Genomic DNA, 16265 nt, shown 5'->3' with positions numbered 1-16265 from the left:
CTTTGAAGTGAAAATAGAATAAACTGAAGGTAGAGCTAATGGAATGACAAAACATAAAAAAGAAGAAGAAGAAGGCTAAATAATCGCCAGGAAAATTCACATGTATTCATACAGAGGAAAGAATGATGACACACAACAGCCCACAGCAGAATGCAATCAACCAGGAGAATAAAGGGCGTATTCTTTCATTTCTTTCTTTATTTCCACGTCTTATAATCAGAGATTCATGTTCTCAGCTCAAGTATATACAGTAAAAAGCTGACAGTGACTCTGAAAGATTAATAAAGATGGCTCACATACTTCTAAAGAGACAACAGTAAGTGAAAACTGCTCACTCTGCACAGTATTAATAATTTTCTCCCAGAAAAATAAGCAGGAAAAAAAAATCACCCCCTCAGATGATTAATTTGTTCTCATCTTTCTTCAGCATGTTTCATCTAAATCTAATTGTGAAAGTGGTTTCCTTCATTTATGAGATTACCTTTATATATAAATATATATGTATTAAAAAAAACAACTTAATGTAAACTTCTCTGCAAAAAAGGCAATTTAACATCGGATCTTTTTTCTTCCTTAACAAAGTACCACAGAGAAACACTTTGTATTAGAATATTAAACTAGGCCCACTGGCCTGTCATTTTGCCTGCTAAATAATCTTTTTGTTTTAATGCGCTCTGCCTGGTTTCCTCACACTCGAGCCCTGAACACCTATTAAGAGAAAACTCCACAGCTTTGACTTTATATTTAAGAAGACCAGTCTCATTAACCGACACAGTCTTCTGTAAAACGAAATATCTTTCAAATGAGAAAGTGAAAAAGTGATCGCAGCCATATTCATCACTATAGTTTTTTCTTTCTGGCCCTGCAAACTATCGACGCTGGATAAACACTTACCCACCACACAGCCAACTACACAATATCAAGCTTATTTTGCCGGGTTCTCTCGTGCAGGTGCAGTGAACAGTAATGATTATGACAGCTGTTGTTGTCAGTTGAGAAAAAGAGACAGTCACATCCCTTATTCATAATGCAACGTCTCGTGGCTCCAGTGCATTCTGGTCTATTTTCTGATACTGCTACTGAGAAGACTGGTATCTTGTGCTCTTGCGAGATGGACTCTCTATGCAAAATGTCAAAACTTGAAACTCTTTTTATTATATGCTTACAACAGACAGATTTTAACGTGACTGATATTTATTTCTTGTCTTGCATCACTGTTATTGTGCTAAAGCTAGCTTAACATATGATGCCATGTTATTTGCCAATTTATTTAGCCATCATTTTTATCTTTTATCATTTTGAAACACAAAGGGAAATGTAAAACGTGTAAATAACAAACTGTGGAAAAAAGTACCAAAGCAAATCCACCTGTAACAATTTACCATGTCTTTGGCATTTACATATAAGATCCGGCATTCACATTACAGACAGGCCAGACCAGACAGGTTTATTTAAGTATTTCAGAAACTGTTGATCTACTGGGATTTTCCCACACAACCATCTCTAACGTTCACGGTAAATAGTCCAAAAAAATATCCGGTGGGCGAAAATGCCTCGTTGATGTCAGAGGTCGGAGGAGAACGGCCAGACTGCTTCAAGCTGATAATTCAAAACAAGCACTCTTCGCAACCAAGGCATGCAGAATCTCTGAAAGCACAACACATGGAATCTTGAAGCAGACGAGACCAAACCTGGACAGCAGAAGATTGGAAGACACTGACGAGTCTTAATTTCTGTCTTGTATTAACAGTTCAGTATGGTGGTGGTGGTGGTGTTAGGGATATTGTCTCAGCATGCTCTGGGCCTCTTAATATCAGCTGAGCATCACCTAAATGTCACTGTCAAGTATTGTTGCTGACTATGTTCTTCCCTTTATGACCACAGTGTGCCCATCTTCTGATGGCTGCTTCCAGCAGGATAATGGACAATGTCACAAAACTGGTTTGTTGATCATGACAGTGAATTCACTGCACTCAAGAGGCCACCGCAGTCACCAGATTTCAATCCAACAGAGCACCCTTGGGATAAAGAATAAAAGTAGCTCTGAAGGCAAAGGGAAGTTCAACCTGCAGGGTGTACCTAACAGATTGGCTGATGAGTGCGTTTAATAACATTTTTTTAAAGTTAAGTAATTGCCTGCCAATTTTCTCCATGCAAGAGGACACAATGCACATTCACAGAGCAGACATACACTGATGGTAAAAAAGCTTTTAAAGACTGCAATTAGGGGGTCGACCAGAAACAGCACGCGGATGTCTTAGGTAAAAAACATCGTGTCCTGTACACAGCAGCAGAGACTAAATTTATTTCCAACACAGCTTTCTAGTTTACCAGGAAAAGATTGAACTATAGAGTCAGCCTTAGCTTGCTCATCCCATCAGCATTTCTGTTGTCTGAGAGCGAGAGAGATAGTGATGGAGAGAGAGAGCGAGAGAGATAGTGATGGAAAGAGAGAGAGAGAGAGAGAGATGGAAGGGGTGGTAGGTGAAGAGAGAGAGATAAGGAAAAGGAGGGGTAGCTGTGATTCTGAATGGACAGCACTGCACTGGCAAGACAAGATTAGAATTGACAGCCTGGTAACTGCGTCACTATCAAAACAGCAAAGAGAGAGAAAGAGAGAGAGGGGTGGAGGTGGATTTGGGGAATAGTGAAGAAAGTGAGATGCAAAAAAAAAAGAAGAGTTGCTCTAAAGAAAACAGAAGGAGTGGAAAGATATAGAAAGAAGAGGACTCGCAACGAGGGCTGTGTGCACGCGCGGTGACTGACAAAGCTTAAGACAGATGAAAATTAGACAATAAAATCCGATAATAGCATGAGAGTGTATAAAAGTCTTTCTCCAATCACAGTCTTCTTATCATAGTCATTATCATATACAGTGAACAGCAAAGTGGAGAGTGCTGCATAATGTATCAGCTTTGAAAGGCCATAAAAACAAACAGGAACTACTCTAAGGTGATACAATGATGACTGTTACACAAAAGCAAGTACTGGGCACAGCGCTAAATCAAAATGAATGCCATGCACTTGCAAAATCTACACACCTTGTTTCATGGATGCACACACACACACACACACACGCTATTGGTTTTGAGTGTGTTACACAGTTTGATCTACACAGTAGCTCAAAGAAGAAGAAGAAGATAAAAACCTATTTTTACATGCTTTTTTTTTTGCAGTGAGTGTGCAGTGGCCCGGAGAATGAGCAACAGACTATGAGAGGGTTTTTAAATCTGCAGTTTAAGAACATCAATCGAAAGCCGGTAGTGAAATAAGCTTTGGCCGAGGACTGTAAAAGCAGATTTAACAAGCCGACGTCTCAATAACAAATCATCTAACATTGTTTTCCCGATACAGATTAGCACCTTAATGTTATCTCCAGAATAAAGTACACTTTGAAAGAGGCAAGAAGTGCCGGATGAAGAAAAACTGAGGATGTGGCTATTTACTGGAAATCTGAACGTAAACTGTTTCTTCACCTATCTGCATCACAAATTCCCACAATGGAAAGAAATGCGACATCCCTGATGCGCGCACTACTTTCTGTCGTATTTTAAAGGTTCTCCAACACTTACGCTCTACACTTCTCAGTGATGATGCAGAACGATGACATATAAATGGCTACAATCCCCAATTCACTTTTCATTGTACAATCAACTGCTGCGTTTTTGATACACAGGGAAGTAGCAAATGATGAAGCGATTGCAGATGCAATTTGCGTAAACTGTCTGTGACTGTTGTTCAAAGTGGTGATTGCAGAGTAATAGCAGATTAAACCCAACGGTTCGTTCTTCAACCTGCACTAACTATTTTTTTTCTTTTTTTTGATCACATGGGGGCAGCGGACACAAGCTGTAAACACAGCGAGTCTGAAGCAAACCGCTTTCCTCTTTCACACTTACAGGAAATGTGGCACAGCAACATTTTTCATTACTGGTGTTGCTCTAATGTCCATCTGACGAATTTCAATCCAACATTTCCTTGTTTTCCTCTCAGTTTGGCTCCTCACCAACTGCTAACTGGCTCTTTATTGGCTAACCTTGAATGTCTGGCTTTTGGTTTTGTGTAGGAAATGTGTGTTTATTGTTTTTTTTGATTGTTTGTTTTGGAAAACACCTGAAATATGATTCACAGACCTGATGGGAGTAGAATGTGTAGATAATTCTCATTGAGTTCATTACCATGACCGACCACTATTACACACAAGTGCTCGTAGGATCCACTGTTAATAACCACAGCCTTAAATTTAATAAACAATGAAGGAAATTCAATTATATATTTAGATTGCACTACAGTGGAATACATCTTTCAGCAAAACAAACGCGGACCTCTTCACAGTAGCTCAGTGAAGAGCTGCACAGCTTAGTGTGGCGGTTGCAGACACTTAAGCCTTTCTGGGTTAATAAATAGATAAATAGTCACAGTTAAAGCACCAGCAGTGAGAATAATGCGATTTCAAGATGCTATATATAATTTATTTTCCTGTAATTTTCACCACAAGCTGGAACTCAGGGCAATAAGACAAAAATGAGCTCTTATAGGTGCTGTAGAAGTACAAAAATCTATTGTGCCAAACATCTGTAACAGCAATTGTGTAAAATGTACGTAAAACATAAGCAAGTCTTTGTTAAGTTTCTGTAATTTTGCTGTTTTTTTGTTTTTTTTTTAATTTTATAGCATGCTCTTAGTCATTATTTAGATATCATTTTCAGCTATCATTTGAAAGTGCACCTGCACATGATGCAGTCAGGCCCGTTGTCTCAGAAAATACTGGCAGGCTACATGAGAATGTAAACACATCTAAACGCGTCAGTCCTCTTTAAATTAAAAGTGACTGTAAATACCAGGACTGGCATCCAAAATTCCAGATGATCGTTAAACTTTTTTTTCCCCCACACAGGTTGAATGATACACAACATGTCATAGTCAACTTTGGATACAGGTTAACACAAATTCCTCTTATCTTACGCTACCAAACGCCGTGTTAGCCTGGTTTCTCTGTATTCCCCACATCCAGCTCAGGATGAAGACTTGATAGGTTAAAATATGTCTTAAAATATATGCAGTGCCCTCCTCATCTGGAAGCAATTACAGCTCTATGTCAGACTGCCCATCTGTAAGCAATAAGCAGGACTGCATGTCAAAGCCGCTGCAAAGATCTCTGAGTGGAACCAGGCACTCGTCCAGAGAGCAGCACTCATCAAATAAAAAATATAGCCTGGCCTAAACAATAATGAACCGGAAGTGCACATTCGTGATCTTGATCTAGGAGACATGAAAGGATGTTAGCAGAATCGTATAGACCTGATATATAGATATATACATATATCTATATATACATAAAGAAGCCATTATGGAATTTGTATCCAGTTTTGGTACCATGCCATTACAAATACACAGGGTCATTATGATGGAGTATTTCTACAGTTTTGGGCTGCAATGTGGATTTGATTTCAACTAACATTCCTATTGCTGATACTTTAAATCCAAAGCCATTGCTGAACTAAGCTGCATGATTTATCTGACTCGGGAGAATGACTGACAGCTCTGAGAAGCTCCTCCCTACAAGCTCTGCCTAACAGCACTGGACCTACTTAATCAGCCTAAATTGCAAAGTCGATGCCCTTGTATTTGGTAATGTGGTGAAAACAGTGGCAAGTGAGAGCTAATTAGATTAACGGTAGTTTAACGAGCTGTTGGAGGGGCCCCCGCAGATTGGATTTTAATAAATAGTGGCAAAAGCATCTGCTATGCACTTCCTGGCTCTGCTGGCATCCTAATTGGCCCCAGTGGGTTGCTGTATCTCAGCGCTACACAGTGCAATTTAAGAGGAGAAAAAGGCAAAAGGAAAAAAAAGCTTATCTTCTGTCCAGGTAAGTCTGGGGAACGAAATAAAAAATATATCTGTATGATTGCGTGGCTTCACAAGCGAGCTTTATCAGTGTTAATACAATGCTAATGCAGTTACTCGACTTTTATCACCACATCCACAAAATGTCAAAGCAGGAAGAGAGTGCATCTGCAAGTCCAAATAGAGCAGATTTGAACATATTCATCTTTTCCTATTGTTTGTTTTCGAGATGATATGTTCCCATGATGAGGTCTTTGTAGAGGCAACAGCACAGAAAGGAAAAAACAATTAATCAAACATGAATGAGCGACCGTAGCAGGGTTATTTCCATAGCAACAGCCTGAGGGGACAACTTGAACCCTTTAATGTGAGCTGGTGATGTCTCTTTGTAAACATCTGCGCAGCGGGGGGAGAAAGCCAATGAGAGAGCCTGGCAACAGAGGCATCACAGGGCAGCAACCTCTTGGTATCAATCGAAGTTTCCATTATCTAGAGCTGAAAGGACCGAAAAGTGCTCTAAAACATTGCATTTTGAAGCATTTGGAGTTGATAAGTGTCTTTGTACTTGTGCTGTTAAATGCACGAAAACATCTAGGTGTTTTTTTCAGAAAAGTGTCTGGCTGATTAAAAGAAAATATCTTATGCAAATGACAAGAAAAGAGTGATGTTACAAGGAATGAGTTAATTCTTGTAGACATAATTCACCTGGTTTAGCTGCTTGAAGAATCACTTGGATGGTTATCAAAGCCATTTATACAAACAGACTTTCTCAAAGTTGTGCCTCTTACACCAGCTAGAAATCACAGTCATAATCTCTCTCATAATCTCTCTTTGCACCCTGTAAGTGGTGGCCTCCAGCTGTGACCAACAACAGGCACCATACAAGTGCACAAACAGCTTTTATCAAGGGTTTGCTTTTTGTTGGCCGCAAAGGCACCAGACTAATTGTCATTTCACAATTCCCATTTAAAGCAGCGGGAATTATCAAAGCAATCTGCCTTCTTTGTCCACTGGTGGAATTAAAATGCACGAACGCAGTCTTTGAATTTACAAAAGTAACAAGACTAACAAGAGTAATGCATGAAATGGAAAGAAAAAGAGAGCCTCGTGTTCTGAAAGTAACTTGATTGCAGTCTAAAAATGACTTAAAGACCATAAGTATACAGTAGCAGAATAGTAATTCAGTCAACCACAAAGCTCTCAGCTTGTAAAGGGGTACGTGAACAGCCTATAGTTTTCAGCGGTTTATGCTTAAGTCAACAATCCTTCAACAAATCTTCAATCAGTTCTCAGTCAAATGCACAGAAGCAAAAATCACACGTTTTCAGAAGCAGCATAGTCAGAAACAGTCTTTAAAAGCTCTAGAAAAAGATTTGAATAAGGAGTTTTTTTCCACTCTCCCAGGGCTCAAACAACTCATCAGAGACTGGGCTAAATGCGGAGCACGACAGCACGACTGCTGGCAGCGGCAGGTATCCGTAACCTTCTTACAAACGCTCTCGTCCCAGACCTCATTGGTTCCCTGGGCGAGAGTAATGGCTTCTTTGCGCTGGGCTGCGCAGTGCTATTGTAGAATCACAGAGCGGTTAATTGAAACAAATGACTCTAATAATGGGACATTATCCCCACAGGCTGGCTTTGCGGTGGGCCTAATTAGCGTCGCGGTGGTGGCGAGGACGAGTCACCACACTGATCCCCTCATAGGAAGGCCCTCTTTTAAGTGGCCAGCATGGGATTCTCTGACTTGTAACATGTAAGGGCGCCAGGCGGTAAACATAAACATGTTTAGTCAACCCTCGTGTCGCCCGAGGGCCCACTGTGCCAGGTGCAGCTTTTTTCCCCGCGCTCTGCTAACTCTACCTTCCTGACTGAGCGAGCTCAAAAGGTTTATGATCATTTTAATTTGTTTTATGATGATTAAACCCCCCAAAACAAAGACTTTTCTCTCTTTATCATACATATCTAAATAAACATATCACTTTTTTTATCTGATGACTGGTTCGGTGTCCGAATAATACATTGAACCTGTTCGATTCCCAAGCACAACAGGTGAAAATCAACACAATCTCACATTTGCAGCATTTTTGCGTGATAACTGATTATGATTTCAAAATTGCTCCACTTAATAATTTTGTTGATTACGCTCCCCGATTAATCAGCAAATCATTTCACCAATTATTATGATTATTTACAATTTTTCACACCGTCGCATGGCATCGCGCTCGCCTTCGGAGTGCCAACGGCCTGTAACTAATGTGACAACACGGGACACTCTTTCCCAGACGTATTTTCATCACCGCTGGAATCTGTTTTTGGCATTACTAATTGTTTACTCTTGTACACGATGATCCTAGAAAGTCAGATATAATGCAGTGTTCAAATCTCTGTGACCAAGCTGTTTTAAATATTCATTAGATGTAACAGTTGCCTAAGGTTATTTGAATTAGCGGCATGAATATTCATGAGCCCCAATGAATGTGCATTTGTTTTTAAAGCTCAATCCGTTAATGCCCGTCTTCATTACTCCATTTTGAACCCTGCATAATGAGCAGCGCAAAACAAAGCTTTACTTTTTTAAAAAGCCCGATTCTATTTTGAAGCCTACTTGTCTCGGTTTAAACGAAACGGGAATGCCCCACCAATTATCTTGCCGTCATTTCTTTTGACAGCTACAAGACACATTGTTCACCCCTGTTGTGGAGTGTAGCACTGAAGGGCATCTGTCTTTTTTTTCTTTCTGTTTTTCCTCTCTCAATTTTTTTTTTTTTTTTTGTGAAATAGAAAGCCGCAACAGAAAATATTTCTACTGTTCCAAAAGTGATTTATCTGGGAACGTCACCAAGATGTCATATCTATTCCAGTGAAAGGCAGCAGAGCAAGCGGGTCATATGAGATATGTCTTAAAAAACCTACGATGGAAAAAAGATGGCTGTTTCAATTTAAAAGGAAAAAAAATCCAGCTTCACTGAGCATGTCATGTCAAACCCAACTCCGAATATTGAGAAAATATTTTAGATAAATCTACTTAAATAGCGGACAAAGGAAAGACTGACACCTTGCACTTCACCCTAAGTACTCAACAAACAGATTCTACTATGAACAGTTTCTGTAAACTCAGCATCTCCGAATATCCTAAATATCTCAAACATGACCGTGTGCACTTTATTTTAACTCACTTTGATCTCTTCGATAGCTCGATAGCTTCATCTTACATCCATGCACTCTCCATAACCACAGCTGTCAATACGATTTTTATGTCACCGCCCTAAAACAGTTGTGCCCTTTCCGTAGCCATCCTTGTCGCAAATGCCAAGCGGTGCAAGTGAATTTCTTTCTCCAGATTAAACAAAATCAAATTAAGCCAAGCCAACCTAACCTTGCAGCTTACTCTTCTACTTTTTCTGGAGACAAAGGCAAACAAAGACACACGCACATATATCTATATATACACGCACATGGTCAACACACACATATATACCGAGCACCCACATGCTGCACAAATAGTAGCAGGGTGCAAACGCGATCTACTTATGATGTGAAGACACCTTTAACTGCACTAAAGTAAGACCTTTTATTGGATGCACTGCATCTTAAAATTAATGCTTATGTTCAATCAAGATGGCTAAATATGAAAGTGAATGCTGAGCTTGCTGTAGTTTTCTATGCACAAGCCACCAAAAATGAACAGACCAACCAACCAAAACAACTCCGACTGACAACTTGTCCGTGATATCAACATCAACCTGTCAGCAGAGGGTTAAAACTGGCCTGTTAGTCACACATCGCTGTGCCAGAGATATTAAACTAGAACCACATATTTATCAAAGCTCTACACAATTCCTGGCTGGAGTCATGTGGCTGGATGTGTGTAAGAAACTTGTGAAATTGGCCACTGTTTTTTTTTTTTTTTTTGGTGGCAGGGGTTTTCCTGCTCTGTAACTGGCCTCATTATACTAGTAATGAGACAGGGCCTCATGCTCTGTTTGAATATTTAAACACAGTGGCCCCCCCTCAAGGCTCCACGTTGGGGCCGCTGTACAAACTCCTCCTCGACCTCTCATTACCGCCTCCCAGCGAGGGTCCCTCTTGCTTTAATTTTTTTATAAGAGACTGACCTTGCCTGCAACCCCCCCGCCTCCCCAGCCCCTCCTTCTCCCCTGCGCCACTGCGCCATCAGCCAGACCTGAATGATCAGGGCGCTTGTTGAACACGAGACCCCTGGGTGCCACCTCTCCACCAAGTGCCGGGATGGCAGAAATGCTGGCAGCTGAGGATGAGACAGGGATTCTCCCTCAGCAATGAGCATTCGCACGACAGCATGTTACATTTCACAGTATCCAGTCATCCAAGACTTGGCTCGGTTCAGAGAAGCTGACAGACTAGGTCAGCGGTGTGAGGAGGAGTTTTGAGAATGTAGGAGCTTCGCTGATAGACAGCTCTGTCTTTTATAACAGCAGTGTTGATGCTGCTTCTTGTTGGAGTTCCTGTAAAAGGTGTAATTTTAAGTCTAAGAAATGGGTCAAAACTGGCAGTTGAGAACTGCTATGATGAACAACACGCAACCGCAGCAAAAAGGATCAACTTCTGGATCTCAACTAAGTGCTGGATTTGACAGATGAAAATAAAAATGGAAAAAACCCCCAAAACAAAACAAAAACATACATCAGTGAATCTGAAACATTCAATGCATCTATTTGACAGATTTTTTTTGTTTTGTTCCCTACATCCACGTATCTCGTTGATTCACCAGCTACTGTAATAGTTCAGCTGCCTGTGGAATCACAATTAGATGGAAAAAAGAAATTTGTCTGACTAAAGGAAGAAAAAAAAAAACAGGGCTTTTGAAGAGAAATGACTTCCGAGCGGTCAGAAAGCTCAAGATTATTAATACAGACTACAGCTACAAGGACAAACTGATACAAAATTACTGTATGTGCCCATGCAGCACTGTGATGGTCAATCCACTGCTCTCAATCCTGTAATGATTTAACTCTGTTTGCTGTAGGATCGATGTGAGCTGAAAAAGCGAATCCCAAAGCAGCGAGAAGTTTACAGAGCTTTAGCCTTAGGCTAAATGTTGTACAAAAAACAGCAACAACATCCCTCGAGATGAAGCGTATCTGTTGCTCCAGCTGAGCTTGTACTTGTAGGAGGTTTTAAATGTGCAGTGAAGGATAGCTGTTACTGAAGAGAAGCGTATCCTTAAGGTAATGCTGTCGACTTTTTATTTGCTTCGGCGGCGGTGGTGAAAAAAGGCTGTTGAATGATTAGCGTTTTGGTTTTTCCCAGTTATCTCCTTCAATTTTGTGAGTTTATTGTAAGGTTTTTGTCAATACAATACAACAAAGGTAAAGGCTTGTCTCTTCATTGCTGCCCCTGGTTACACTGAGAGCTTATTTCTATCCACCCTTATTATTCTTTAAGCATGCAGCAGACATAAATTCAATCTTCCTTATTATACCTTTATCAGTATGAAATTAAGGTTAATTGACTTTGCTGGGGAAACATCAAATGAAACATCCCTAATGGAAGCAAAATGAAAATAACGTCATCTCCAATTGCGTTAAAATATTTCTCATATACAGCCTACTTTCCTATTCCTCAGCCTCAGAAATAAGCTCCTCTTGTCCCAGGAGATAATAAATGAATTGAATCCCCCCCTTCCCATTCCAACCCCACCACCACCACCACCACCACCCCTCCTCCTTCTTCCTTATCGGTCATCTATTTTTCCAGAGTAAGCTATTACTTGCTGGGGTTGCTAGGCAACAAGAAATATTAATAGCAGCTATTATTAGCCAGCCTCTGCTAGAGTAGTACTAAAATGTGGAAGTGGGAAACATGAATGTGTTACATAAATCTCTGGACCTTTCACAGTGTGTGCAAGTCTCTGTTTGTGCGGTGATTTATTACAATGACGGTTCATTTATGAGAAAAGGGGGTGTGAAATAAGAAAATGGAACATTACCCTGAAGGGCTATTTGAAAATAAATAATTGCAAAGGTGAAACAAAAGCTGTTTAAGAGGCAGGTACTCCCTCTTTGTTTGCTTCGAAATTGTTGCCTGCCCAAAAAAAGGGGGTTGGAGGCTTTATTGAACATACATACACGGACATAACATAAACTTTAAACGTGCCGTGCACACGCATTTGACGCAGGGTATGCGCTCTCATGTTAAAAGCTTAATCAACACTTTGTTTCGAGCGTTCACTCGCGCTAAAAAGCAGACAGACGTTCGAGCCAGCGGCATCGTCCTCCTGCACCCGAGCACATTCAGCAAAGTAGCCAGTGGATTGTGACCTAATCCTGAAGACTGGCTTTAATGGAGGCCTCAGCTACCACCCACGGAAAAAAAAAATAAGAGTCTGCATCTTATGCGGTTTGATTCTGAAAATCACATAAGACCTGATTAACGGGGGATAAATGCCACGGATGCTCACATTAAAGCATAAATATTCATGACGGAGGCCACGGAGAAAAAAAAAGTAATATTTATGTCAGATGAAAGTATATAACGCTGAATAATTCACCACGCGGGCCATCTATAATTCATTTGATTCGATCCTATGATTAAAGCATTTGAATGTGTTCGCCGGGGGTGTTTACATGTTCAGTCTGAAGCATGTTTAACACGGGAGAAAGTCCCTTTAACTGAGGGGAAGAATGGAGGTCCTTGGCGTCCTTTTGAAATAAAAAAGTAGCTGACAAGGGATCCCCTCCCTCCTCCCCCACCCACTCATCCTTACCCCTCTCCTTTTTGGATTTGCTGATTGTAACGAAAGAAAACGCGCCACAATGAGTTTCTCCATCCCTTCTTGGCTCATTTTCGAGGCAATGAAATCTTTGACTTGCGCAGCTGTGCAGATATTAAAGAAGTTCTGCTGCAGTGGTCTCGGTGTTAAGGAAACAGCAGCTCTCTGTATTTATGCTTAGACTTTGGCCTTGCTCAGACTTCAGCGCTGCTTCCTTGGCCTCGAACCAAGTTAATTATGACTCTAATAGAAGAATGCTTTCCCATTACGAAAAAACATGATCGGCATGCAGAAGAGTTGGTTATTTTGTGGCCTTACAGTTTATATACGTTTATATTGTTCGATGCAGCACATAAAATCTTAAAAGGACTAGAACATGTAAAACCTTCAGACGAAATGCTCTCTATGCTGACTTGCTGGATACCTTCCAATCTTCCGACCACAAAGACTAATAGCCTGGCACAGCGCTTGACTTGCATGAGCAGAAAGTGCCACAGCTAAAAAGGTGGACAAAAAAAAAATGTACTCACCGAGTGCATAGGCCCAGACAGGAGGTGAGTTTCCTGACCCAGCATGTTGGACATCATGAGTGCGGGCAGTTCGGGGTAGGAGTAGGTGTTGAGCAAGCCATTGTGTGGCAGGGAGTGAAAGGGGTAACCTGACTCGTGCTCCATGAGGTGGAGCAAAGAAGGGTCGGCGTGGTTCGGCGGTGTGATGGGGGGGATCTCGTAGTCCTCATCCCCAGCTCCTCCTCCTCCACCACCACTGCCGCCTCTGCCCTGACTGGAGTAGCTCTGAAAAAGCAGAAGAAAAGCAATCTGTTTTTTAGAAGAGCATGAAGAGGAAAGGGGAAGACAGGATCGTTTACCTATTTTGGGAACAAAGTCGCAATAAGACTTTCGTTTTTTTCCCCCTAGCACACAGTCTATCAACAAACACAAAGAAAAATGCAAGGACAGGTCTTGTCTATGGGCGATCCTTCCGCCCCGGAGCGCTTATGTACCTGCATGTCAAAGCAGTGTCATAGTTAGTTACAATATCAATAAAACCCTTTCAGTGCTATTAGAAAGCATTTGAATGGCAAAACAAACTTGAGTAATCATCCGGGGAAGGAAACAGCTAACAAAAGACGCTCCTGAGTAAATAAAAAGCTTCATAATTAGCTTTTAAATGCACCTGCTGATTTCTGTTGTTTCCATGTTGTTTGTGCAGACACTTCCAGACACCGCTGAACTGCGGCAGTCGATTCAGTGTGTTTTGCTGAAAATAAAATTAATTAGAAATGCAAATTTTTGTCGCACTTGCAAAAGTTAAAGAAATCATTCAACGCAAATGTACGCCGCAAATTAATTAGAGTTAGACAACAGATGTTGCACAGAATAATTCAGAAATCCTGACAGCTTTGAAGAAACGAACTGTCAGCCTGCACGCCTTTAAGATACAGTTAATCAAATTCATTACGTTGAAAAACGCCACTGACAGACAGTCACTTAGAGGCTATTTTATAAGCTTGTAATTATAATGCCAATCATTTTTTTAGAAATGGAAGGAAAAAACTGGACTAGTCAAACCTCAGAGTCATTGTGAAATGTATGCAGAATATACCAAATGACCCCAGCAGTTAAAACAGCACAGATTTTACGGCACTAATAAGGTGATACATGAGAAATGTCTTTTCCAGGGCCTATCTTGACATAATATTGCGCTGAGAAATATGGTTTTGTGCTCTCAAAAAGCATACAGAGGGTATTCACCAGGGAGTGAAAAGCAATTTTGTCAGAGGCAATCTGATGCCAACTCCCCTTTATAATGACTGAAGAAAATTAATCATCACAAATAATATTCCACTGTCAGCCATTCAAGAGCTTTTTAATAGAATTTTTATTATTCATGTCTCGTGGTACACATCAACTAGTCCGTTCTGCAACATTTCAGAAATCAATTCAATATCATCTTCGTGTAGGCTGTCATCTCGCCTGCCAGTGCAGCAATTCATCTTGCAAACAAATACTTTTAGCAAACAAATGGCAAGAAATGTTGAGGAACAGCTACAATGTCCCCACTAGCAGAACTGGTGCTTGAAGATAGGATAAAAGTCTCATAATGTGAACTATCATTAGGGAGAAAATAATAATAATAAAAGGGAGTATGTTTACCATCAGGGGATGATGTGCTATTTTCTCTTTCTCACAACACTCGCTCGCATTGTTTGGCGCTTGCTTAGAAATATTATTGCTGACAATTTCTTTTCCCATGATAAAAGTTGTGCAAATGTCTGTTCCTTGTCTAACATTTATTATTGTTGTCATTTTTTATTACGCTTAACAGACAAATGCTGCCGATTAAATTTACTAAGAATACAAACAAAACTCACTTGACTACACACTGATCAGCGAGAGCATTAAAGCTGCAGACAGGTAAAGTGAATGACACTGACTGTCTTGTTTCAATGCAATGCTCTGCTAAGAAACCTTGGGTCTTGGCATTTATGTGGATGTTACTGTGACATTTATCACCCACTTCGACGATTTAAAAAAATGCACCTAAGCTCAGCACCCCAGGGTAAAAGCCCTCCCTGCACAACAATCCCCAAAGTGTTGATCCAGCCTACTCAGGACCCAATGTTGTGAGGGTATGTGCAAACAAGCCCGATTCATGAGACCCCACTGAGTCACAGCTGTTTCTGTTATTGTGCTAACCTTTATTTCACTGAAATTCTTGGATCTTTCTTAAAAAAATTGTTCTTGATTAATTAAAAATTGGAGAGTGTGGAGCATAAACTTTTCTTTTTTCGGCTTTTGAAATATAGCGTTCAAGAAGAACTTTGAGAACAACAGGACTGCATCAAGAGATCAAACAGCAGTTTTTAGTGGAAGAGTCGAACCCTTTGGTGGTCTATCAGGCCAAGGGCATGACCGAGAGCGTTCTCGTTGGTTTTTTGGTTTTCAACATTCATGAAGCTGAGCAGTGTGAATTCAACTCCCAGGGTCAGACTGCCAGTGTAGCCCCACTTATAAAATGACTCTAGCACCTTCCACTAGAGCCTAATGCATATGGAATATTTAATACTGATACCGATATTTGGTGATTTAAAAAGTCGATATTCTGATACATCAGCCGATATTTTTTTCTTTCTGATACACGAAACACAAACAGATTTCCCTAATATTTATTACGCATAGTTATTTATTTACTTGTTTATGCTCTGGTCAACTCTACTCGGGGCAGCTGTATATACAGTAGTCTACAAGTTGGAAGATTGGTGGATCGATTCCTCAACTCTGGTTCGCAGGCCGAAGTATCCTTGAGCAAGATACCAAATCCCAAGTTACTCCTTATGTATCCATCGGAGTGTGTGAAAATGTTAGAAAGATATTAAGCACAGATAAAAGTGCTGTGTGGATGAATATGTGACTGGAACACTGACACTTGCAGTGGAAAGACACTATATGAGTACCTCTACATTTAACAACATGCAATGGTTTGTCCAACCATAACATGGTTGAAGGGTGTTTCTCCTGTGTCTTCATTATAATGTTTAATTTTTAATTTAACAGCTGTTATAAATACAATAATCTGCAAAATAGCTAATAGTAGCACACGAATAAATCAGTTGGGCTCCATTTTGTACTCCATACAGGGAGTGCGGAATTATTAGGCAAATGA

General features: G+C 40.5%; 1 protein-coding gene across 3 annotated transcripts in view; it reads right to left on the bottom strand.

Moving 5' to 3' along the window:
- Nucleotides 1–16265, bottom strand: part of LOC102202971 (TOX high mobility group box family member 2-like) — an 80352-nt gene that overhangs the window by 9311 nt on the left and 54776 nt on the right. For all 3 annotated transcript variants that reach the window (XM_005732961.2, XM_005732962.2, XM_005732963.1), the window contains one exon: nt 13130–13393. In XM_005732961.2, coding sequence (XP_005733018.1) covers nt 13130–13393 — 264 coding nt within the window. The remainder of the gene's footprint in view (nt 1–13129; nt 13394–16265) is intronic.

Source organism: Pundamilia nyererei, unplaced genomic scaffold (genome assembly GCF_000239375.1).
Source record: "Pundamilia nyererei isolate P.nyererei 1_Seehausen unplaced genomic scaffold, PunNye1.0 scaffold00049, whole genome shotgun sequence".
In the NCBI taxonomy this organism is placed as follows: Eukaryota; Metazoa; Chordata; class Actinopteri; order Cichliformes; family Cichlidae; genus Pundamilia; species Pundamilia nyererei.
This window is presented reverse-complemented; position numbering and strand designations above follow the sequence as displayed.